This window comes from Lepidochelys kempii, chromosome 4, assembly GCF_965140285.1.
Source record: "Lepidochelys kempii isolate rLepKem1 chromosome 4, rLepKem1.hap1, whole genome shotgun sequence".
NCBI lineage: Eukaryota > Metazoa > Chordata > Testudines > Cheloniidae > Lepidochelys > Lepidochelys kempii.
Genome location: NC_136383.1, coordinates 136,283,597 through 136,310,403, shown reverse-complemented (window position 1 = coordinate 136,310,403; position 26,807 = coordinate 136,283,597). Strand labels below are relative to the sequence as shown.

Here is a 26,807-nt window from a genome sequence, read left to right as displayed (position 1 = left end):
AGGGGAGGGGAGGGGGCCGAGCAGGATCCGGTGCCCCACGGGGGAAAGGGAGGGGAGGGGGCCGAGCAGGATCCGGTTGCCCCACGGGGGAAAGGGGAGGGGAGGGGGCCGAGCAGGATCCGGTGCCCCCACGGGGGAAAGGGGAGGGGAGGGGGCCGAGCAGGATCCGGTGCCCCACGGGAGGGAGGGGAGGGGGCCGAGCAGGATCCGGTGCCCACGGGGGAAAGGGGAGGGGAGGGGGCCGAGCAGGATCCGGTGCCCCACGGGGGAAAGGGGAGGGGAGGGGGCCGAGCAGGATCCGGTGCCCCACGGGGGAAGGGGAGGGGAGGGGGCCGAGCAGGATCCGGTGCCCCACGGGAGGGGAGGGGAGGGGGCCGAGCAGGATCCGGTGCCCCACGGGGGAAAGGGGAGGGGAGGGGGCCGAGCAGGATCCGGTGCCCCACGGGAGCGGGGGGGGTGGAGGAGGAGCGGCGCTGCTGCGCCTTTAAGCCTCTCCCCGCTTCTCCCTGCCCAGCCGGAGCGGCGGCGGCGGCGGTGGCAGCGGCGGCAGCCCGCGGAGCGCCCCCACCCCGCGGCGGGGAGACCCTCCTGCCCCGCAGCGCCCCGCCCGGGCAGGCGAGCCAGCCTCCCCCCGCGGCTCCCCGCGCCGCCCCTCCCCGGGAGAAGTTTGCAAAGGCCGCCCCTGCCCGGCTGCCGGGCTGGCCCGGCGTGGAGCCCAGCCCGGCCCCCGGCAGCAGCCGGCTCGCAGCGCAGAGCGGGGCGCAGGGGGGGACCATGCCCAGCAGGACCCGGGGTCCCTGCCGGCCAGCGCTCCCTTCCCTGCAGAGAGGGGGCTGCCCAGGGGGGATTAGCCCTCCCCAGCCTTGCAGCGCCTGCTCGAGCCCCCCGGGGTGCGAACCGAAGCCGCCTCCCCCAGCCCCGGATCTGCCCCGAGTCAATAGGATGAGGGGGATCTGCTACTTTGTCATGCTGATCCTCGCAGGTGAGTCGCGGAAGCCCCTGCTCGGAGCCCGGGTTCATCGCGGACCCTCCTGCCCTCGGCTGTAAGGGCCCTTGGCTGGCGGGGGGTCGCTCCCCTTCCCTCGGGTTGCTTCGCTTGGAAGGAGCGGAGCCAACTTTCCGGGGGGCCGGGCTGGGGCTGGCCTCTGGGGTGCTCCGCTCCCTCGCTGGGGGCAGAGCAGGGGAGCGTGTGCGGGCTGGAAACCGAGCGGGCTTTTCTCTCGGCGTTTCCCTCCGCTTCTGGGGCAGGGCTGCCGGTTTAAAGGCCATGTGGGATGGGGTCCCGGGGCTCTGGATGTAGGAGACGCCAGACTGGGTCAGAGCAGGGGTCCAGCTAGTCTGGGGCTGCCCGTGGCAGGACCGGATGAATCCGAGGAAGGTCGCAGTTCTGGGTAGCCTTTCCCCAAATCTCGTTAGTCAGTGGCTGGCTTGCGCCGTGGAGGGTTTGTATCTGGTCCAAGATGAGTGTTTGTGTTTAATATTTACGGTTCTAACCCTAGATAGTCTTGTTATCCAGGGAAATCTTTAATCCCGTTTTTAAATCCACATGATGCTTCTTCAGTGATAAGGTACCACACGGGATAAAACCTTGGCTCTTTAGAAGATTTTGAGGATCCCCTCTAACTCATTCAATGCCCCAAACTAGTAGAAGGGACTCTGGAATAGAAAACAAGATTTCAGATTCCCCAACCTGTAAAATCAATTTTCTGCCCCCCCTCCCCCCATGTAGACCCCAATAGAATAGATCTTTGGCTGGTGTAGATTGCCATAGCTCCAATGTGTAACTGGGGGTCTGCCCTAGTGAGTATAAAGCCTTAAATTTGAAATGTGGACACGTAACATTTTCATAGTGGAATTGTACAGAGTTTATTTCCAACGTTTGTTTGAGTTGCACCTGGGGGATTATCTGCAGGGGTTTCTAAAACCTTTCTAGATCATTGAAGTCTGCATCGTCTCAAGTCTCTTGGACTGGAGAGAAAGAGGGGTAGATGTTCTCCTTGTACTGTAATGTGTGTGTGTTTTTCCTGTGATCTTTGGGGGCAGATTTAGCAAGTACTGCTGGACGCTGCTGCTAACCACTAGGATACAGTGAATGGCCTCAAACCATGCACCAAGTAGATTAAAAACATGATGCCACATTGGGAACCAAGCATGCTTTTTGTGTCACTGGAGACAGAAAAGGTGTTTTTTGTTCTTGTGTTTTGGTTTTTGGGCTTTTTTTTGAGGCGCTGAAGAGATGCTGCTAAAAAGAATTAAATGCGATGTGATTTGTTTTGGCAACTGAAACCAGGCGGTAGCACAGAGACTGAATACCAGGGACTGTCCAAACTCCAGCTTTAGGTGCACAGCAGCTAAAGGTGTCAGTCGCTTAGCTCTCTGGATTGCCCTCTCACTTTAGCTGCTATCCGCACTGTGAAATTACTCTCATGCTTCATCGTTTTTCTTGGTTTCTTTTGTAAACGTGCGGCTTCTATATTGTAAGAAAATGTCTCCCCTTTAACCCAGTGAAGAATGGGACTGCACTTAAAAAAGCCCTGAACCAAGAATGTCCAAGACACTAAGCATTTATTTTGTTTGTGGCACTATTGTGTTGTACGTTGCAAGGAAGCGAAGGAGGAGAGGGAGAGAGAGCCTTGTTGCTTGCGATTTTAAGAAGTAGAGGGGATGGAGTACTAGCAAAATACTGGAGGGAAAAATCTTGCACTGTCCTGTGGGAATGGACCAGATGTCCTAATCATTTATTTCCCCTGAGTCTCTGATGTCAGGGTGGGACAGTGTCTCATTTTAAAGACAAAAATAGTTTCTAAAAAAAAAATCCTTAGACCATGAATTGTTACAAGCTTATGCTCAAATAAATTGGTTAGTCTCTGAGGTGCCACAAGTCCTCCTGTTCTTTTTGCGACTACCAGGTGATTTCCTTTTACCTTTTCTCTGAGCCAACAAAAATTCTAGATGTCCCTAGTAGCAGGTGTTCCCCTTCAGTTCCCATCACCACAGTGCCTGCCTAACTCCAGCTAATCTCCATACAGCAAGGCAACAGTTAAAGGTACAGTGTGGTCATTTCATGTAAATACACATGCAGTGTTTATCTACAAGTTAAACCCGGGGTAGGTCATGGGTTGGGAACAATACAGTTTTATTTACAGTCTAGAATATATTCTGTGATGTGCGTGCAGTAGAGAAAGTGAAGGAAGGTAACACTGCACCTAAAGGTGCCACCTTCCTTGACGTTTACTCTCACATAAGGCTCCTGGAGTAATATTAACCTGCACTAATAGAAAAGGGCTTTTAAAAAGAACAGATCTCTGAGTATGTGACGTAGGTTAGCAGGTTTCACCACACACGAAAGACAATTGCCAAAGGTCAGAGTTGCAACGTTAGCCATTATCAGCTGGCTTTCACACCTTGGCATTTGCCCCTTTGGTGTAGAGAGAGAGAAGCTCAAAAGGAAGATCAAAATGACCTTTTCTCCTTTGAACTGACATTTGCCCCGGCTGGGGTCACTGGTCAGTGTAATTCCCTGTGGGATAATCTTAGGGAAGGCTGTCCTCATGAGCTAAAATTCACGCGAGAGTATAGATATTTTTCACTGGTAGAAGTGTTTGACTCTTTGTAATTATTATGATTATTAATTAATATTTGTCTTGTGGTCACACCTGTCAGAGATCAGGGCTCCATTGTGCTAGGCACTGTACACATATAGCATGAAAAGATCATCTTTCAAACTATACCCAACAATTCCTGTGATAATTCTCAGGTTCTCTGTGTTTGTTGAAATCAGGCATGTGGTGAAATGTTATTAGTCAAGTACATGCCCTTTGTTTGGTCAAGTGACACTGCTCAGTGTAAGAAAAAATGGGGCAAACATTGGTGGGATTGTTTCTAGAACGTAAGACTTTGTCAGGATTCCTGGGTCCCATTCTAGAACCATTTATCCCACCCTTGTCACTCCCTTTTGGGGGGAGGGATAGCTCAGTGGTTTGAGCATTGGCCTGCTAAACCCAGGGTTGAGAGTTCAATCCTTGAGGGGGCCATTTAGGGACAGGGGCAAAAATTGGGGATTGGTCCTGCTTTGAGCAGGGGGTTGGACTAGATGACCTCCTGGGGTCCCTTCCAACCCTGAGATTCTATGATCTATGAACCTGTAACTGACCCATTTAATCTCTTGGTGCCTCGGTTTTTCCAGCTTTTTAATGGATAGAGTAAGGAAATGGTGAGGTTTATTTAACATTTAAAGAGCTTTAGGATCTTTGGATGACTGGTGCTATAGAAGGGCAGAGTATCATTAATTAATTTTATTAAAATATTTAGAGTGCAGGATCCTGTTTAGTGCCTAATGAAAGGAGTTTATGACCCTCATCTGCAGGCTTATTTGTAAAGAGCTGAGTAGACGTTTGTCACAATACTGATTATACTTAATAAGTAATTAATGTAATGATGGTCATGAAACTGAAATGAAAAGGGTGAAATGTTGGGGGATGGGAGTTGGAAATAGCCCCTTTCCACTGTGAAGTCTCCATCAGGCCCAGATGTGGTTCCAGACCATTACAAGTCACCTCTATTAATGATATACCGTGGGACCGTGAAATGGCAGCTGGGAGGAAACCTTTCCACTCTCTGGTAGTGAAGTGTTTACCTGGCAAGTTTTATTGTGCTTGGTACTTAATATAATTTGTTGGCGTATGTTTCCTGCAGATTAATCGCAGCAGCAATCAAACACAGAGACGGCTGATCCTCTTGCTGCTTCTTACCTGTGATAGGAACTCAAATCCCAGGGAAAGCACAAAAAGCTCTTGAGAAACCATATGTGTGTATGTCTGTGGGGGGGAGTGGAATTGGAACGCTACAAAAATGACTGCGTTTGTCAGCAACACCCAGCTCAGCTTTGACAGAAACAATCCATTGTTTGCATATTAATGTGCACCTTATACTTAGGTTTCTCAATGACTGTCAGAACTGCATAAGGTTTAAAACATCCAGATCAGCAGGCTGCCCTCAGACAGTACCACAATTCTGACTTGTGAAAAGACCCCCAAATCCAGGGAAATGTGGTGGTGTGTACTCTGCCCTGGGAGAAGATTTCCCCGGGGCTGCACTGCCTTAAATAACAACTGATCTTTAGACCTGACACATGTTAATCAAAGTACTTTTCATGGAGAGAAATGCCTTTTCTGACCGGATGAAAATTTTCACAATATTTTTCCTTGTATCTGAAATTTTTGGCTTTTTGATGAAGTTTGAATTAAAAAAATGAAGAAAAAAGTGATTTTTTTTTCAGCACTCCTTATTTTCTTCTGAGGGTGAAAAAAACACTTTTGTTTTTTGCTGCCCCCTTCTCTAGTGTAAAAAATGAAAGAGAATTGGGGTTTTTTTTTTCCCACCCTCCACTCCATAAAATATAGTGGGAAATTTCACTACAAATTTAAAAAAAAAACAAACCCCAAAGTTAATTTTTCTCATTTTTCTGGGAATATACTTACATTTTTGACCATCTCTACTAACAGTGGCACCTATTCTTCTATAGCACCTTCCCTACAAAGGATTTCAAAGCCTTTTACAGACTGGGGGTGAAATCTAGACCCCACTGAAGCCAATGGAAGTTTTACCAATTTCACCTGGAATTTTATCATCAGTGACAATTGATGTTGTTATTTGTACAGTGATAGCATGTAGGCAGGGGTGCTGGAACAGTGTGGGTCAGGGGGCCATGGCCCTATCACTTTTAAAAGGGTGAGGGGCTATGCCCTCCCACTTTTTACCGGCTTCAGGGGTGAGTAATGGGGCAGGGGTGTTAGGGTGACCCGATGTCCCGATTTTTATAGGGACAGTCCCAATAGTTGGGGCTTTGTCTTATATAGGTGCCTATTACTTCCCACCCCCCCGTCCTAATTTTTCACAGTTGCTGTCTGGTCACCCTAGGGGGCGAAAAGAGGAGCGAGTGGGAGGCGAGGTCTTGGGGGGGCGGGGAGAAGGGGTGGCATGAGGGCGGAGGCTTGGGGGGAAGGGGTGGTGTGCAGGAGCAAGGCCTCAGAAGAAGGGGTGGCGGGGGCCACGGTTTGGGCACCGGGGCCACGGTTTGGGCACCAGTGCCACCCCACTTTTGGGGAGCTTCCCTCACTCTTGCACGTAGAAGTGTGTCTACACATCAACTAGACACTAGACTGCGGCGGCGGGGCCGTTTCATTGCTGTGTAGACTTCTGGGCTTGGCTGGAGCCCGAGCTCTGGGACCTTCCCACCTCGCAGGGACCCTGGAGCCCGGGCTGCAGCCCAAGACTGGAAGTCTCCACAGCAACGGAACAACCCTGCAGCATGAGCCCCAGGAGCCTGAGTCGGCGGGCATGGGCCAGCCACAGGGTTTTCTTTGCTGTGTAGACTTACTCTCGGAGTTCCTGTCGTGGGCCAGGATCCCATTTTGTTAGGCGCTGCACAAACACAGAACAACAAGATAGATCGTAAGATCTTTGGGACAGGGACTAAGTAATTTAGCTTCAACAGTACCCCCCATGGGTGCATAATTACCAATATCCCCTTTTATAGGTGAGAAACTGAGGCACATAGTCCAGCACCTAACTCCCTTATTATCTTTTGAGAATCCTAGCTTAAATGACTTCATCAAGAAGGTGGCAGGGCCAGGATTAAAACTCAGGATTTCTTGGAGCCCGCCACAAGCTCAGTCAAACTAGACTATTGTTTTTCTCAAGTCTAGCAGACTGAAATACCTTGGGGGGGGGGGGTTGTTCTGCTTTGTTGTTGTTGTTTTAAGCGTATGTAGAGCTGTGAAGGGAGCCCTTATTTTCATAGAATCATAGAATAACAGAGTTGGAAGGGACCTCTGGAAGCCATCTAGTCCAACCCCCTACCCAGAGCAGGACCAATCCCAACTAAATCATCCCAGCCAGGGCTTTGTCAAGCCTGACCTTAAAAACTTCTAAGGAAGGGAATTCCACCACCACCCTCGGTAACGCATTCCAGTATTTCACCACCCTCCTAGTGAAAAAGGTTTTTCCTAATATCCAACCTAAACCTCCCCCACTGCAACTTGAGACCATTACTCCTTGTCCTGTCATCTGCTATCACTGAGAATAGTCTAGATCCATCCTCTTTGGATCCACCTTTCAGGTAGTTAAAAGCAGCTATCAAATCCCCCCTCATTCTTCTCTTCTGTAGACTAAACACTCCCAGTTCCCTCAGCCTCTCCTCATAAGTCATTTGTTCCAGTCCCCTAATCACTTTTGTTGCCCTTCACTGGACTCTCTCCAATTTCTCCACATCCTTCTTGTAGTGTGGGGCCCAAAACTGGACACAGTACTCCAGATGAGGCCTCACCAATGTCGAATAGAGGGGAACGATCACGTCCCTGAATCTGCTCGCTAAGCCCCTACTTATACACCCCAAAATGCCATTGGCTTTCTTGACAACAAGGGCACACTGTTGACTCATATCCAGCTTCTCATCCAGTCACCCCTAGGTCCTTCTCTGCAGAACTGCTGCCGAGCCATTCGGCCCCTAGTCTGTAGCGGTGCATGGGATTCTTCCGTCCTAAGTGCAGAACTCTGCACTTGTCCTTGTTGAACCTCATCAGATTTCTTTTGGCCCAATCCTCCAATTTGTCTAGGTCCCTCTGTATCCTATCCCTATCCTCCAGCGTATCTATCACTCCTCCCAGTTTAGTGTCATCCGCAAACTTGCAGAGGGTGCAATCCACACCATCCTCCAGATCATTAATGAAGATATTGAACAAAACCGGCCCCAGGACTGACCCTTGGGGCACTCCGCTAGATACCGGCTGCCAACTAGACATGGAGCCATTGATCACTACCCATTGAGCCCTACAATCTAGCCAGCTTTCTACCCACCTTGTAGTGCATCCATCCAGCCCATACTTCTTTAACTTGCTGACAAGAATACTATGGGAGACCGTGTCAAAAGCTTTGCTAAAGTCGAGGAATAACACGTCCACTGCTTTCCCTTCATTCACAGAACCAGTTATTTCATCATAGAAGGCAATTAGATTAGTCAGGCATGACTTTCTCTTGGTGAATCCATGCTGACTGTTCCTGATCACTTTCCTCTCGTCTAAGTGCTTCAGAATTGATTCCTTGAGGACATGCTCCATGATTTTTCTGGGGACTGAGGTGAGGCTGACTGGCCTGTAGTTCCCAGGATCATCCTTCTTCCCTTTTTTAAAGATGGGCACTACATTAGCCTTTTTCCAATCTTCCGGGACTTCCCCCGATTGCCATGAGTTTTCAAAGATAATGGCCAATGGCTCTGCAATCACATCTGCCAATTCCTTTAGCACTCTCGGATGCAACGCATCCGGCCCCATGGACTTGTGCACATCCAGTTTTTCTAAATAGTCCTGAACCACTTCTTCCTTCACAGAGGGCTGGCCACCTCCTCCCCATGCTGTGCTGCCCAATGCAGTAGTCTGGGAGCTGACCTTGTTCGTGAAGACAGAGGCAAAAAAAGCATTGAGTACGTTAGCTTTTTCCACATCCTCTGTCACTTGGTTGCCTCCCTCATTTAGTAAGGGGCCCACACTTTCCTTGGCTTTCTTCTTATTGCCATCATACCTGAAGAAACCCACCTTGTTACTCTTAACATCCATGTTAACATCTTAACATTTTGAGCTCTCTAAAGGACAACTACTTCAAACGGGTCGTTTGAGCTTCCCTAACGTTGCCCCACCAGACTGTCTGAATTTGGACCTGGAGGGACTAACTACATAGGTGTAAAAGCATCCTTATGCCTCCTCTTGGTCCCTGCCTGCTGTGTCTCTGCCAAATGGTATATTGAGCACACCTGCCCCACAGTGAGCTTCAGCATGAGTCTGTTCACTTGCCTGGTTTAGAACACGCCCCAATAGCGTTTTGACCCTGATTTTCCTCTCAAATTCTGCGAGGAAACTTTGCAAACAAATCCTCCCATTAGTCTCGGTATCCTTGGTGCGTCTCTTCTCCCCCCAGTGCTCTTTGGAGGTTCTGTCATAGGACACTGAAGGACAGGACTGCCGTTGAGTTGAGACTCATAGAATATCAGGGTTGGAAGGGACCTCAGGAGGTCATCTAGTCCAACCCCCTGCTCAAAGCAGGACCAATCCCCAATTTTTGCCCCAGATCCCTAAATGGCCCCCTAAGGGATTGAACTCACAACCCGGGTTTAGCAGGCCAATGCTCAAACCACTGAGCTATCCCCACCCCTAACTCATGGACATCTAAGGTAAAGAGGGGGGGAAAGGACGATGACATGCTTGTGACTTAGGCCCTGATCTGAATCCCAAAGAAGTGGAGGGAATGACTGCAGTTGACTTCAATGAGCTTTGAATCAGGCCTTCATTGAGCACCAAGGCATGAAGGTCTATATAAATTCTTCCTTTTGGCTGAAATCAAGTGGAGCATCAGTTTAACATCTGGTACATTCTTATATCTGCGTTTTGCATCCTGCACTTGCTGGGGATGGGTTTACTGATTTAATAAGACTTTTTTTTTTCCTGAACACATAACATTTTAATATAATTTTTAAAAAATACAAAGATACATTTTTATCACCCTCTCTCCCCATCATTGCCAGTAGATTTCTTGTGGGAGTCATAGAATCATAGAAATGTAGGGCTGAAAGGGACCCTCGAGAGGTTATTTAGTGTAGCTGCTTGAACTGAAGCAGGACCAAGTAAACCTAGACCATCCCTGACAGGGGTGTACCCAACCTGTTCTTCAAAACCTCCCATGACGGGGATTCCACAACCTCCCTTGGAAGCCTGTTCCAGAGCTTAACTATCCTGATCATTAGGAATTTTCCCTAATATCCAACCTAAATCTCTCTTGCCGCAGATTAAGCCACTTATTTCTTGGCCTACCTGCAGAGGACATGGAGAACAACTGATCACTGTCCGTTTTGTAACAGCCCTTTCCATATTTGCAGACTGTTACCAGGTCCCCCTTCAGTCTTCTTTTCTCAAGACTAAACATGCCTAGGGTTTTTTACCCATTCCTTATAGGCCAGGTTTTCTAAATCTTTTATTATTGTTGATGCTCTCCTCTGGACTCTCTCCAATTTGTCCACATCTTTCCTAAAGTGTGTCCAGTTCTAGGCCCCACAATACTCCAACTGAGGCCTCACCAGCACCGAGTAAAGCGGGACAGTTACCTCCCGTGTCTTACATACGACACTTCTGTTAATACACCCTAAAATGACATTAGCCTTTTTCACAATTGCATCACATTGTTGACTCACATTCAGTGTGTGTGCCTCTGTAACCCCAGATCCTTTGCAATACTACTGCCTAGCCAATTATTCCCCATTTTGTGGTTGTGCATTTGATTTTTCCTTCTTAAGTGTAGTGCTTTGCACTTGTCTTTATTGAATTTCATCTTGGTGATTTCAGACCAGTTCTTCAATTTGTCAAGATCATTTTCAATTCTAATCCTGTCCTCCATCTTAACATAATCCGCAAATGCTATAAGCATGCTCTCCACTCCATTATCCAAGTCATTATCCATGTAATCAATAATAACTGAGTCATTATCCAAGTGGGACTCCACTAGATATGTTCTCCCAGTTTGACACCAAACCATAGATTGCTTCTCTTTGAATATGGTCTTTCAACCAGTTGTGCACCCACCAGGGGTGATGGAGTCTTCCTAAAAGTGTGAGGGGTGAGGCCCCGCCCCACCAGTTCACCTCCTCTTCCCTCCCGAGGACCTGCCCCCTGGCCAAGCCAGAAGCCGCAGCTGGGCCAGGAAGCTCAGGTCCCTCCACCTGCCTGGGGTAAGGGGGCTGAGAACAGCCCCCACCCCCTGGGGCCCCTGCTGCCTATTCCTTATTAACCCTTTTATCCTCTGGGTGTTTACAGATTAATTGACTGATTCATAATTTGTTCTAGTATCTTTCCAGGTTTTAAAGTTTGACTAACTGGTCTATAATTCCTGGGTCCTCTGTGTTCTAAAGATAGGTACGTTTGCCCTTCTCCAGTCCTGTGGAACTCCCCATCCTCCATGAGTTCCTGAAGATAATCGCTAGAGACTGATTCAGCTAGTTCCTTAAATACCCTAGGGTGAATTCCATTAGGCCCTGCAGATTTGAATACATCTAACTTATCTAAATAGTCTTTGGCAATTCTTTTCCTATTTTGCCTTGCATTTTTCCCCCTTGTTGTTAATATTAATTGTATTTAGTATCTGGTTGTGATTAACCTTTTTAGTGAAGATTGAAGCAAAATAGGCATTAAACGGTCAGTGTTCTGGATGTCATCCGTTATTAGATCTCCTTCCACACTAAGTAGAGAATCTACACTTTGGTCTTTCTCTTGCTCCTCCTGTATTTACAGAACCTCCTCTTATTGCCTTTACTGTCCCTTGCTAGTGTAATCCATTTTGTGCCTTAGCCTTTCTGATTTTGTCCCTACATGCTTGTGCTATTATTTTGTACTCCTCCTTTGCTATTTCTCCATATTGCCATTTTTTGTAGGATTCCTTTTTGATTTTCAGGTAATTAAAAGCCTCCTAATTGAGCCATAGTGGCCTCTTACTCTTCTTCCTCTCTTTCTTTCACATTGGGATAGTTTGCTGTGGTGCCTTTATTATTGTCTCTTTAAAAAAACACCATCTCTCCTGAGCTCCTTTTTCCCGTTAGATTTTCTTCCCATGGGCCCTTACTTACCAGTTTGCTGAGTTTGTTAAAGTCTGCTCTTTTTTTGTAAGTCCATTGTCCTTATTCTGCTGTTCTCACTCCTTCTTTTCCTTAGAATAATGAAATCTATCATTTCATGATCCATTTCACCCAAATTGCCTTCAATCTTCAGATTCACAACATCCCTGTTGGTCAGTCAACTCTAAGATGGCTGCCCCCCATAGTACGGTGTGCTGGTACTTGACCCCTCTCTCCACTTTCTGAAACAAAATGTTGTCCCCTGTACATTCCAAGAATGTATTGGACATTTTAGGTTTTGCCATGTCACATTTCCAACAGATGTCTGGGTAGTTAAAGTTCTCCGTTACTATCAGATCTCGTTTTGGATATGTCTGTTTGTTCTAGAAATGCCTTATCTGGCACCTCTTCCTGAGTTGGTGGTCTGTAGTAGACATCTGCCATGAAAAGTCCCCCTTTTATCTTCACCTAGACACTTTCAGCTGGTCTGTCTCTCACCTCCGTCTGGACCTCAGAACAAGTGTACACATTCTTGATGTACAATGCAACACGTCCTCCCTTTTTACCTTGCATATACTTCTTGAACAAGCTACTGGACTGATAGTCCAGTAATGAGATTTCTCCCACTAAATCTCTGTGGTATGTAATTTAGCATATGTACTAATGCTTCCAGTTCTTCCTTCTTATTCCCCACACCCCTTGCATTTGTGAATAGACATCTAAGATGTTGAGCCGATTTACCCACTGTTATCCCCCTTGTTGCTTCTATGACCCTATTGCACTTTTCCATTTCTTTCCCCCCCCACACAAACATCTAGCCCTCCGTTAAGGTCAGATTTTCTCTTATTATTATTATCTGCTTGTGGACTTTTGTCTCCTGCCTCCTTTTCACCTAGCTAAAAGCCCTCCTCACTGAGTCGGTGCGTGAAAATGCTCTTCTCCTTCTTGGTCAGATGGACCCCATCTCTTCCTAACAGTCCTCCTTCCTGGAACAGCCTCCAAAGCCACAACCCTTCCATCAACACCATCTGTGAACCCATGCATTCATCTCCAGGATGCGTGTGTCTCTGCCTGGGCCCTTGCCCTCAACCAGGAGGATGGATGAGAACACCACTTGTGCCCCTGGCTCCTTCACCCTTGTTCCCGCAGTCCTGTTGTCACTGCTGATCTGCTCAGGGTCAGACCTGACTGTGGCATTAGTACCCACCTGGAGGAACAGCATGGGTTAGTGGTCAGAGAGGCAACCTTTCCGTAATGTCTCAAACATGGGCGCCAGGTAGGACACCCTGTCAGGTCAGCAGATGGATACCTCCATCCCCCTCAGAAAGACCCAGTCTAGCAGGGCAAGATAATCCCTGGGTGGCAGGCCCTGGTGATGGGCCTTCCTGTTATGCTCATAAGAAGCACACGGGATCGTTTTTAGGGGAAAAGGCAATATGCCACGTTTATTGAAGATACAACAATTAGCATATGCATTCAATCTCACACACACACACACACTCACACTCTCTCCCTCCCTCCCCCTAGTTGATGTTATAGTTACCAGTCAAGAGTCCGGATCAATCTAGTGGCCAGCTAGGTTGATCACGGGTAGGTAGGAGATGGGTTCTATCAGTCACGACACAATGCTCTGAGAAAGTCTTGTGAGGATGAATTGTTCTTAAGGGGCCAAAAGGGGGACATGTAGTAAAATTTTATGTTTGTATTTTAGTATGGTGATGTCAGCAAGGACACAGAAAAAGAGGAAGGAGAGATTGGGAGGAAAGATCAGGAGCTTAGTTTTGGGTGTGTTACATTAAATTGACAGACCTCCAGGAAATGTCAGAGAAACATTTTATAACAGTACCTAGCTCTTTTCACCAGCACAGCTCAAAGCGCTTTACAAGTTACAGATGGGGAAACTGAGGCACACAAAGGTGGAGTGGCTTGCCCAAGGTCACCCAGCAGGCCAGTGGCAGCGGTTGCCCACGCATAGAGCCTTGGTATCCTAAGTCCTAGTCTCCTTGGTGCACTGTTGTTATTGAGTATTTGGCTTGTGTGAACAGCTAGGGGCTCCAATCCCCAATTGTGCTATGGTGTTGCACAAACACAACACAAAGAGATGGTCCCTGCCCCAGGGAGCTTCCAATCTGTGTATCAGACAAGAAACACAAGGGGGATGCAGACAGAGAACAGTCAGATCATTGGGATCACCAGCTGCCTGACTGTTTAGAATGATTGTGGGCATCCGGGCAGAGGTGAATTCGAAGGTCGGATTTGAAGGAGGACGATGTACAGGGTGCTCCTTCCACACATCTGGGATGCCATGGGAGAAAGCATGACCGTCATATGGTCTTTCCAATGGACCAGCAGCCGAGTCTTCCTCCAGCAGCCGAGTCTTCCTACACCCCCTTCCCTCCCCCCATTTTACTTTTAGGTGAAAGTTTCCCCTTCCTCCTGACTTCTAATATATCACATGCCAAAGTCTGCTTGGAAAGATGGGGCCAGATCCTCAATGGGTGTAAATTCACTAAGTGTTTCAAGTGACAACTGTTTGTTTTCTTCTTTTCTTTCCTGGGCCAGGAACCACCAGTTCAAAAATCCATCCTATTCTGTATCCCCTCTGCTCTTCCTCTCTTTTACGTTCACCTCTGAAAACATCTCTTTTTCTCTCGGCGCGTGGTTCTGAGCGCTTCTCTCTTTTCTGCTGCTATTATTCGTTACGTACCGAACTCTGTAACCGTATAATTCATCTTTCTCTCGAAAGCCTTCTGGGATGCAGTTTGCATAAAAGGCACAATACAAATAGTTGTATTTGATTTATTGACTCCAACGGCAAAAATCTCTCCTCTTTCCAATACTTGCACCATGGGGGTGTTTTGACAGGGTTGTGCAATATCACTTACTACGCTAACCACAACCACATGTGTTGGAGGGGACATGGACACTCAAGTGTGTGCAGCTGGTTTATAGCTCACGTGTCCGTTTTATTGATGTGGGGGGAATGGAGACGGGTCCTCCAACGTCCCCTCGCTAGGTATAATTTAATGGTTTATCTTTCTTTCACCGCTGCTGTCAGCAGAGTATTGTTTGAATCCGAGGGGAGAGCAGTCAGCTTTGGCAACAAGATTTTAAAATTGTCCAGATGCTAAATGGCTGGGATTTAGGGCATAAGGATCCCAATGGGTTTTTACAAAGAAGACAAAAGCCCAAGCACGTAATTCAGATCAAGAGTCACCATTATTCATTCACTGCAATCGCATTTTGCCTGTTGTAAGACTCAGCTGCTGTAGATTGCCCGGTGGAGTTTGTGTTAATGCCTTTGTTTCTGCTGTGGACCAGCAAAGATTAATTTAGCCCCCTATTGTTTTATAAACAATGAAGAGCAAGTCCCAGGGGTGTGTGAAAATGGCCAAGAGGTAGTGTGGGCTAGTGATTGGTATTCTCAGCTCTGCTTCCAACCTGGTATATGTTTCCCCTCCCACCCTTATCTATTTAGATTATAAGCTTCTGGGGGGCAGGGACTGTCTCTCACTGTATGTACAGCACCCAATGGCTAGTACCACAATAATAATAAAGCTTCCTGACTAAACAGGAGACCCTTTCCAGACTTCTCAGTTTCCAAGGCTCTGCAGAAAATAATTGCCCGTGTTAGTTATCGGGTATGTCCTGGTTGTCATGGGGTTGTCTGGGCATCTTAGGGTGCCAGGAAAAGAGGTAAGGCCTTTGAGTATTGGTGGTGCTCAGATTCCCTAGGGATGGGGCAAGGGAAGCAAGTAGATGAGTCTTTCGCAAATCACTCCCCTGGCAGTTCAGAACTGGAATCGAACCCAGTCTGAGGCACCGCAGTGGGCCTATGTCTTTGGGCTTCAGCTGGCTGCTTCTGGTTTTCTTTCTCCTGGTGGCATCTGTAATCTAGATATTATCTTTTTTAACTCTTGGAAATGAAGCACTCAGCTGCTGTGGTGACAAACCGAGTAAAATAAGAAAGAAACAGAGTTTTCTGTGGGCAGCTGAGCACCAAAGAGCTGCTGATGTGAGCATTAAACTTGGTATTAACAAAACAGCGCTGAAAATGTCATGACATAAATAAAAGTGGGGGTGAGGGAATAATTTCCTCTTGCCTTGTGAGGCTCTGAAATTGAGGGTCAGCTTTTGTCTTGGACTTAATTATACTTCAGTTATGTTAGTAGCTAGAGGCATCATCTGAGATAAGGGCCCCATTCTGCTAGGCACTATAAAGCTATGGAGTAAGAGACAGTCCCTGCCCTGAATAGCTTACCACCTAAATAGACACCCACACAGTGGGAGGAAAACTTTCCAGGTGACTACTTGTTCTTTTGTCCTGGTGCTCTTTGCTTGGGGAGAGCATCCCTCCCTGCCTTTGACTATAACAAGGTTTGAAAGAGAACTGGATAAATTCATGGAGGTTAAGTCCATTAATGGCTATTAGTCAGGATGGGTAAGGAATGGTGTCCCTAGCCTCTGTTTGTCAGAGGGTGGAGATGGAGGGCAAGAGAGAGATCACTTGTTCACTCCCTCTGGGGCACCTGGCATTGGCCACTGTCGGTAGACGGGATACTGGGCTGGATGGATCTTTGGTCTGACCCAGTGTGGCCATTCTTATGACTTTTCATTGTAGGATCCTGCCTTGATTCATAGATGCTAAGGCCAGAAGGCACAACTGTGATCATCTAGTCTGACCTCCTGTTTAGCCCAGGCCATAGGACTTCTCCAAAATAATTCCTAGGGCAGATCTTTTCAAAAAACATTCTATCTTGATTTAAAAATGGTCAGTGATGGAGAATCCACCATGACCTTTGCTAAGTTCTTCCAGTGGTTAATTACTCTTGCTATTTAAAAATGTACACGTTCTTCGCCAGCTGAATTTGTTTACCTTCAACTCCCAGCCATTGGAAGTACTTTGCTTTTCTCGGCTATATTGAAGAGCCCATTATCAAATATTTGTTCCCCAGATAGGTGCTCATAAACTGTGATCAAGTCGCCCCTTAACCTTCTCTTTTTAAAAGTAAACAAATTGAGCTCCTTGAGTCTATCCCCATCAGGCAGGTTTTCTAATCCTAATTTGTTAGTCTCTAAAGTGCCACAAGTACTCCTTTTCTTTTTCCTCATTCTCGTGACTCTTCTCTGACCCCTCTACAGTTTCTCACCATCCTTCTTGAATGAATTCCTTGATGTTGATAAATTGTGAGTCTCGCAATAATTGCTGGTTTACTTCACGCCCCAGCTCCTGGCATCCTGTGGTTGAGAACATTTCACCTTTTGGCTTTTTTCAAATCTACAGTTGGAGCCCTTGTTTCAGGTGGAAGGTTGAAAACATCATCCAAGTGCACCCTAGGGGCTCAGAGCACACAGGAAAGGAACGTCCAAATGATTTTTTTTTTAAATCTCATGATTTTAAAGGCAATATTAGTGCTATGTTTTGCTGCACCCTAAGCATATTTCCTGGCGCAGAGTCAGGGTATATTCCAAGTGCAATTTATTTTATTCTCCCTTCCTCTGCCCCCACCCCAACCCTCCCAGAGATGGCCAAACAACATGCAGGGCAATCCCTTCTCCCAGATAGCTCAGCCCAATAATGATGCCTGGCTCCCAAGGAGCAGCTCTGCCTCAAGAGTTGACTCTACTCCAAGACCAAGGTGGAGAGTAAACTCTGCCTGCTCCCACAGATCCCTTTGTCCTGAAACTTGTATAACCCAGACCTAATGTGAGGATCTCCAGGGGTAGGCAGGGTTGTGAGGCACCTTGCCACCACTAGCCCTTAGCAGGAAGGGGCTTGCCTGTTGCTGATGTAGCTTGGTTCCCTGAGAACAAGCACTGTCCTCCGGGCCTCTGCAGCCCTTGCTCTCTCTGCGCAAGTCAGTGATGATCCTCAGAGCCCTTCCTGCAGCGTCCAGCACGTCACCACTGGCCACTTACAGAAAGTATCAGGTTTGCGATCCCCCAGGGGACAGTCCAGCTGGTTGATTCGGCTGAGGATCACGTTCTTGATAACATCGCAGCACTGAGATATAGTTATAGTGAAAACAATCAGACATTTGTTATTAAAGGCTTGGATTTAAAAGATAGTGACTCAGGATAATAATGGCAACAAATGGCTACACATAAAACAAAAAGTGTAACACACTTTATGGAGTCTAAATTTAGCTTTAACAGGCTAATTCCTTGGCTGAAGTAGTTTGCTTTAGGTGAGACTGTCTCTCACCATCTCCAGCCAACATGGCGGGGATCCCTCTTTCATGAATGCCAAAAGCACTGTCCTTTTTGCTTTCTCAGTGAAGATAAAAAGACAGGCGAATAAACATCCTTCGTCTGGTCAAAACCTGCTTGTCAACCCTGCTTCGATTCAGACTCAAACGTATTTTCCTATACACAAACACACACACACCCCCTCCTAACTCCTTACATAGCATCAGTACGTATAATTCACAACAATACTAATGACTAGTGTGATCCAAGCTTTGATTTAAGGTCCCATATGACATTCTTTATGGATAAATACTGTGAAAGTGGTGTGCTAGGTGTAGTGAGTTTGCCAGGCTTAGGGTATGTCTATACAACCCACCGGACTGGCAGGCAGCAATTGATCCAGTGGGGGTCGATTTATCATGTCTAGTCTAGATGCAATAAATCGACCCCCAGGCACTCTCCCGTTGACTCCTGTACTCCACCGCCCCAAGAGGCTCAGGTGGAGTCGATGGGGGAGCGACAGCAGTCGACTCACAGCAGTGAAGACACCGGTGAGTAGGTCTAAGTACGTTGACTTCAGCTATGTTATTCATGTAACTGAAGTTGCATAACTTCGATCTCCCCACTCTAGTGTAGACCAGGCCTTAATAAGAGTGAGTTGCTGTTAGAGAACAGGGAATCCTTTGCCAGTTGGCACTGAGGAATTCTTAGGGTCACATCTGACAAGTATTTCTTCCAAGACTAAAAGCTTGCTCACATGCTAGGAAAAAGAACTTGGAAAACTCTGTAACTGTGCCACCTGGTGACAGCTGCCTTAATATTACTTGGATACAAGAAACTGACTGTTTCTAGGAATAGATGACTGACATATCAGAGACTAACAAATTTATTTGAGCATAAGCTTTCATGAGCTACAGCTCACTTCATCGATGAAATAAATAAATTTTTTAGTCTCCAAGGTGCCACAAGTCCTCCTTTTCTTTTTGCAGACGAACACAGCTGTTACTCTGAAACCTGACATATCAGAGTGGCTTGTATGTTTCACCATTGTTGTTGTGGCTGGAGTTGCTCTTTCCTGAGAATCTTGGTACCTACAGTATAAGACACATTTAAAAGATTTCACATTGTATGTGACAAAATAAAGGTATGGGCACTTGGGACTTCTATAATAAAGGTTGTGGGTTACAATTGCATGTTTGCTACCTACTAATGGAGAACAAAGTTAACTGATGTGGTGAATTATTATACAGGGTATGAAATTAATCTGAAGCTACTTGCTTAAGGGACTGTATGGAGTTAAATTTGCATCAGTGTTTGTTCTGTCTCAAGCAGCCTTTATGTTCCTAGTAACAAAGGTTAGCTGAATTATACCGACCAATTTGCAGACAACTTTGTTTCATTTCTCCTCCCCCCCCGTAATACAGTTCGTCTTGTTTCCTTCCCTTCCCTTGTTAATGATCCTGTGCAACATTTTCCGGACTTCGATGTAGCAGTGTCCCCCTGAAGAAACAGATCGCACACCTGGGCCTCTTGTTATGGCAACATCTTCTTTTGGATGGAGTGCAGGAGCCAAAGAGTCTCTGCGAAGAGCAATCTAAAAAGAAGACTTGCATGGCCTATAAATTCCTTCAAGGTGATGAGAAGGAATTATTCTCCGCCTCAGAAGAAGCTAGGACAAAGAGCAATGGTTTGAACCGATGGGAGGAAAAGTTGTTTTTAACAGTGAGAACAACTGGAATAGAAAAAATTGAAGTAGGCTCCCCATTGATGTAAATGGGACTGAACCGGAGTTGGTTAGAGCAACTGGGAGTTAAGAAGGGAAGAATGGAGGCAGCAGGAGGGTCAGAAATTGGGTCAAGAATTCGATAGGTTAACATCAAAGGGTGGGGGGATTGGATTGGGTTTCCCAGTCTGATCTCACTGCCCCAGGCCCCAAAGGGGAACTCTGCATTGCTCGTCACTTGAGATTCCCATTCCACCGGCCCCACCTCTTCACTGGGTCATGTACATCCCCAGGTAATAAAGCTTCAAAGGTAGCACACACACCCCTCCCCTCCCCTGCATGAATGGAGGGGAATTCACAGCTCTGTCCTGTCCTTGTTTCACTCTGTCTGCAGACTGTCAGGGCAGCCCTTGGATTGTGGTGTAAAGCCTGTTTGCAATCAAGTACCTATCACAGGGTATTTCACAGTCACCTTCACCATTGTGGTCGGAAGTTTATTCCTACTGCTATTATTCAAGCATGGAATTTAATCCTTGACTAGAGCTCTTAGGTGCTACCATAGTATGCATAAATATAATGATAATCAGAAGGGCTTGGGGGAGGGGGGACTTTACACTCTGGAGAATCCTTTGAGATCCACCAGGAAACCCTCATTCTGCAAGGCAGTGTTGTCCAGTGGTTAGAATAGGGATTCAGTACTCATGGAATCTATTTTCAGCTCATCCACAGGCTTGGGCAAGTGATCTGGACTCTGACTCACTTGAGCCCTCTGTAAAATGGGGATAATTATACAGTAGCTGTGTCAAAGGGGTACTCTGTGGCTTTGTAATTGTATAGCCTTTGAGGTTCCTGCATGAAAGGGGCTGTCAACATGCAAAGTCTGGTAGCGAGATGGCTAGTGCACGCGCATGCCCCATTGCCCACTGCTAGAGGGACTCAGAATTGTTCAACTCTGTGTCATAGACCTTCTAGGTCAGATTTACAATAGCATCCAAAGTGCATGGAGGTGTGCTGAGCTCTTTTGAATATCTGGCCACTTATTTCGGTACCTAAATGGGAGCTGAGCTCCTCTGGCCCTGAGTTCTGGGTGCTGACTGATCTCTGTCCCTATGCTATTAACCACTAAGGATGATTCTCCCTAGCTCTTAGCATCAGGCTTGGAAGTTGGTGCTGCTGGAGAGGAGGATTTGAGTTCTACGGTATGCCACCGTGATGTGGAAATGGTTAAGAGAAGCAGCAAGACAGCGAGGAAACACCCTGGCCCTTCCAGACTGGGGTACCTTCTTAGACCCACTGGTTGTGCTGGACAAACGCATTTCAATTCCACCTCCTTCCTCCCCCACCCATTCATCTTTCATCCTACTACTTCCTGTTAGCAATCCAGCATGATGACAATGCTGTGAGATAATGTAAGATCAGAATGGGGGCAGGTAATCCACCCTTGACACACATGTCAGTAGAGACCCCTATCTAGAGGATACATTCAGCAGAAGATGCACAATAGCACATTTTCACAGCTGAGACCATCACAGAGCATGGGTAGTAGCTGGACCCGATCCCAAAGGGTGTCCTCCCCACTGGCCAACTCTCTAGAAGCTGTGCTGAGCTTTCCTTGGCTTGGAGATGCAGGTATCGTGACCTTGTGAGGATAAGGCACAAGAGAAGAGGCTGAGGAAACTCAATTTATACCAACTAGAAAAGGGAAGATGGGGGCGGGGGGAGACATGATCGCAGTCTATAAATACCTTCCAAGTAAGAGTGTCATGGGAGGAAAAAGAATCAGTCACGCTCCTAGAAGACAAGAGAAAGATCAACAGTATGAAGTGGAGGAGGAAAGATTTAGGAGAAAACTCTTACCATTTAGAGGCACTGGAGGGTGGTACAGGTTCTCAGGCCTTGGCCAGACTCCTGGGTTAACGTGGTTGTTCTGCAGTAGAGTTCTGTGTCTTGATAAAAGGTAGCTTGGTCACGACGGAGTGCATCCACACACCTGCAATTAGGACATGTTCAACTACAGTGGAACAGAGTTCAACCATGGCTTCTGGGCAGGCATCTCAGGATTCCTAGCGAAACGGCATTTGCTTGGCTTTGTAGGGAAATCTAGTCTGCTCGCCTGGGGATTCTGGGTGGAAAGATGACATGAATGAGAGCTCCCACAGCCCAGGAAGGTGACTGAGGCTATGTCTACACTGCACTTTTGTTGGTAAAACTTTTGTCAGTTAGGTGAAAAAAACACCCTCCTGACCGAACAAAGTTCTACAGCCAAAAAGGACCAGTGTGGACAGTGCTTTGTCAGCAGGAGATGCTCTCCCACCAACAAAGCTACCGCCTCTCATTGAGGGTGGTTTTATTTTGCTGGCAGGAGAGCTCTCTCCTACCGGCACAGAGCAGCTACACGGGAGACCTCACAGCGGCACTGCTGTAGCCTCACGGCTGTGCCAGTCTAAGGTATGCAGGGGAAGACGTAGCCCGAGACCCTATTCCTGTAGAAACTCAAGAGCAGAGGAAAGCAGGTGTTAATGGAACATGTGTGTGGACAGCCATCCAGCAAAACCAAGTGCGTGAGACTGGGTGACCCAAGAAATCCTTTTTGACCATCAATTCTACACCTTACACTGTTGACTCGTATTTAGCTTGTGATCCACTGTGACCCCAGATCCCTTTCTGCAGTACTCCTTCCTAGGCAGTCATTTCCCATTTTGTATGTGTGCAACTGATTGTTCCTTCCTAAATGGAGTACTTTGCATTTGTCCTTATTGAATTTCATCCTATTTACTTCAGACCAGTTCTCCAGTTTGTCCAGATCATTTTGAATTTTAATCCTATCCTCCAAAGCACTTGCAACCCCTCCCAGCTTGGTATTGTCCACAAACTTTATAAATGTATGCTCCATGCCATTATCTAAATCATTGATGAAGATATTGAACAGAACCGGACTCAGAAAATATGGGGATATTTGAAATCCCCCATTTTTATTGGGTTTTCTATTTTTGTAGCCTTGCAAATCTCCCTGAGAATTTCAGTCACCTTCACCATTGTGGTTGGTAGTTTATTCCTACTGCTATTATTCAAGCATGGAATTTCTAGCCCTAGAGCTGGGTACAGTTTGATTCATTTAAGGATTTTACCATATTTGACTCTGTGCTCTCTTTCCCACACATTTACACTCCCCCACCAGCACGACCTACTCTGTCATTCCTATATATTTTGTACCATGTTACCATGTCCCATTGATTATCATCAATGCACCAAGTTTCTGTGATGCCTGTTATATCAATATGCTCATTTAATACCAGGCACTCAAGTTCACCCATCTTAGTATTTTGACTTTTTTAGCATTTGTATACAAGCACTTAAAAATTTGTCAGTTGTCTGCCTTAATGTGATGTAACTGAACATGACTCTTTCATGTGACTGTTTCTCTTCAGTTCCTACCTGTCCGTTCTATCCTCTATTTACTAGGATATAGAGAATCCCTATCAATAGATCCTCCCCTAAGGCATAGCCCTGTCTGAACTGTGTGCTCCTCTGCATCTGTTGGCTTTCCCCAGCCCTTAGTTGGAAACTCATCTACGTCCTTTTTAATTTGACACGCCAGCAATCTGGTTCTGTTTTGTTTTAGGTGGAACCCATCCTTCCAAATAGGCTCCTCCTTTCCCAAAATTCCCCAGTTCCTAATAAACCTAAAACCCTCCTCCCTACACCATTGTGTCATCCATGCATTGAGACCTTGGAGTTCTGTCTATCTAACTGGCTCTGGGTGTGGAACTGCAAGCATTTTTCAGAGACTGCTCCCATGAAGGTCCTGGAGTTTAATCTCTTACCTAGCAGCCTAAATTTGGCCTCCAGCACCTCTCTCCTACCTTTCCCTCTGACTGGTACCTACATGTCCCATGACCATTGGCTCCTTTCCATGGGCACATAACCCTGTCTTGATGTCTCAAGAGCTCCACAACCTTCCCACCCAGCAAGTGACTCACCATATGGTTGTCCTGGTCATCACAAACCAAGCTATCTATATTTCTATTAATCAAATCCCCCACTACTACTGCTTGTCTCTTCCTAATAACACGGAGGGGTATTCTCAGAGCGAGAGGATACCATGACATTTGAAAGCAGGGTCCCAATAATGGGTTCATTTCTCCCCACTCCAGTTCTCTTTCCCTATGACTTTCATCCTCCTCACCAGCACAGAGGCCATCAGACTTGGGGTGGGACCGCTCTACTGTGTTTCGGAATGTCTTCTTTATGTACCTCTCTGTCTCCCTGGGTCCCTCCAGTTCAGATATTCTGGTCCCAAGAGCCCTTCCTGTACGTGGTCACTGAGGGCCATGAGTTGCTTGCACCAAATGCACACATACCCCACCTGCCCATATGGCAGGTAATCGGACATGCTGCCGTCAGTGCAATAAACTGCATAGCCCCCACTCTGCAGCTGGGCTTCCACCTGCATTAATTTTACTGCTGTGGGGTGTGTGTTGCGGTTCTGTTTTTTGCTGGCGTGTGTGTCATTGTTGGTCTAAGTTTAGAGAATGTTAGGTGTATCTGGCTCTCCCCCATCCTCTCTAAACTCCCTTGTTCACTGACTCCTCTGGTCGCTTAGGAGCTGGCTTTTTAAACCCCTGCTCTTCCTTAGTAGCCCCATGCCTTTATTAAGGGATCCTAACGGGATCAGGGATCAAGGGATGGCAGGCTAGAGCCTCGTTAGGACGCTCTCAGCTGTGCCTAGCTGGCCGCTAGGCCCCCAAAGAGACCACACTATAAACTTCAATCCAGCAGGCACATGGCCAGCAGCTGGCACAATGCAAACTTACAGACAAGAAACTCACCCCAAGGGTCACGTAGTTGCTCCTCCTTCATGCGGAGAACTCCCTCACCCAGCTCCCCTGTGCGCTAGCTCCAAAAGACTCCCAGAGAGTTCAATGGCCATTGGCTCAAGTCCTGTGAGAAGGCAAGATCTCCTGAGCTGAATCTGTACAGCTCCTCTGAATGCCAGCTAATGAAGGGACATAGACGCCTGCCAGGTTATGAAAGCTTCCCAGACCTCGTGGCTGAGGGTGGTCTCAGACCTCAAGTGACCTCAAGTGACAGAATAAGAATGAGACACAAAAACTGACGCTGAAAGCTTCACGTTGGTGAGAATAGCGGCTGAGCGTGAAGTCAACAGAGCTTAGATAGGTGTATAAGAGGGATATGGTTCTGCAAAGCTCCCACTGACTTCAGTAGAGGCAGAATTTCAGCCACGGTGTCTAATCAGCTGAGTGATCCCAATGAGGAAAGATGCTCTGTGCATTAGGCGCTGTCAGAAGAAACTAAGCTCTTCTCCCACCTCTGTCGCGAACTTCCTGAGTGATCTTCATAGGCTGTGTGTCAGAGACCGGGATGTGGGCAGTCATGTCTAGTGGTTGGAGCAGGTAGCCAGGAATTGGAACCTGGAGTCAGAGGTCAGACACCAGAGCCAAACATCTGAGCCAAAGTCAGGAATCGGGAGCAGGGCTGGGTCTGAGTCAGGAAAAAGCAGGTCCAGGCACTCTTGCAGCCCTGGGTGAGTGCTCTGAGCAGCCAGTGGCCTAATGCTGCTGCTGGGTTCATTGTTCCTCCAGCCAATCGGGCAGCTGACCAATCGGGAGATCCTGATGAAAGCCAGCTGTGAGTCCTTTGTTGCCCACTTGGGTGGTGGAGCTAGCTGGCCCCAGAATCAGCTGCAAGCCCTAGTTCCTGTCATAGTGAACCCATGTGAAGGCATATGCTATCCTTTAACAGCCAGCCAGAAGCTGCAATCAGGACCACCTGTATATAATCAGGGAGGCTCCCTGTTGCAGCCGGAGGACTACCCTATTTAAAACAGGAAGAGGAAGCCAAAGGGTATGTGTGGGTTAGAAGCTGTACAACTGGCAAGGGAGGGTGATCCCTGGCCCAGCTCCCAGAAGATTGCTTTGACAAGACTTTTGTTTTGGGACTTTGAAATTCTGAGTAGTCCAAAGCTGGATCCTGAGGCACTAGCCTTTGAAGTATTGTACAAGTTCTCCTTTCAGAAGGCTTCATTAAAAGGATACCCACTGATGTTAATTAGAGTGCTCAGCTTCTCCTTGCCCAGGCTGTGAAAGTGAACTCATTGTTGTCCCTGTTGAAGGGGAAACTGAGGTAGACCTCAGCAGAGCCACACCCTGCTCTGAGGGGATGCATAGGGTAGCCTGTACCTACTATGCCCTATTCCATCAATGTCTGTGAGATCTTCCGGCGCAAAGCAGTGCAGAAGGGGAAAGTACTATTGTAATCTCTTAGGTGACAATTGCACCTGCTACCCAGGCTCTCTGCAGCTTCCCACCAGGGGCATGCTTCTCAGGAGAGAGAGCGAGAGAAGTAACATGAAAGTTGTAGATATTTCTTGGCTCGCTGAAGAAGTCAGCAATAGAGTCATTGCTGTCACCTGCCCGAGAAAAGAGGAAGGGGAATTGTTTAAACCAGCAGTGTCCAATATGTTCGCCACTAGCCACATGTGGCTAATAGGCTATTGAATTGTGGTTAATGCGTGTGGCTTAATGTGGCTAATAAGAAAAATTCAAAACCACAAGTGTGCCTAGCATCGAATTTCTATTGGACGCCGCTGGTTTAAACTAGCTTCAAGGGGTGTAAATGGGTTAATGGGATTAAACCGAGCCGAGGAAATCGTTGGCTGGACTTCAGGAAGAACTTTCTAACAATGAGACTTATTAGGTCTCCCAAAAGCAGGGGTGGAAGCCCCATTTTAAATTGGATTGCACAAAGCATTGGAGAATGGAGAACAATCTCAAACTGGCCATAATAAAAGTGTGACACCTCGGAGGTGAGTCTTTATTCCCTGGCCCGAATAACCTGGTATATCCGGGTGCAAAGCTTAATAGTGTGATGGGGTTGGTATCCATTGACTGCAGTGTTTACTATTATAGGACAGGGCGTGGGCAGGATGAATTACTAGGTATTTTCCCAGCTTCATTGTCTATGATCTGTGCCCAGCTAAAGCCACTTGAACCTTACCACATGTCCCTGTTGTCAAGAACACCTGGGGCCTGATCCGGAACCTATCGGAGTCACTGGAAAGCTTCCACTTGACTTTACTGGGTTTTTATCCGGCACACAACGCTTTGTACAGCGCTTACTAGGCAGAAGATCTGAAGGGGAAAAAATTCCTTCATTTTGTCTTGTAACAATGTTGATATTATGTGGGGTAACCGAGTATAAAATCTGCCTATGGGAGTCAGTGTG

At 47.1% G+C, this 26,807-nt stretch overlaps 1 protein-coding gene across 1 annotated transcript in view; it reads left to right on the top strand.

Annotated features, from left to right (window-relative positions):
• Positions 1-583: 583 nt before the first annotated feature.
• Positions 584-26,807, top strand: part of GFRA4 (GDNF family receptor alpha 4) — a 132,159-nt gene continuing 105,935 nt past the window's right edge. The window contains exon 1 of the mRNA XM_073342976.2: positions 584-982. Coding sequence (XP_073199077.2) covers positions 775-982 — 208 coding nt within the window. The 5' untranslated portion in view covers positions 584-774. The remainder of the gene's footprint in view (positions 983-26,807) is intronic.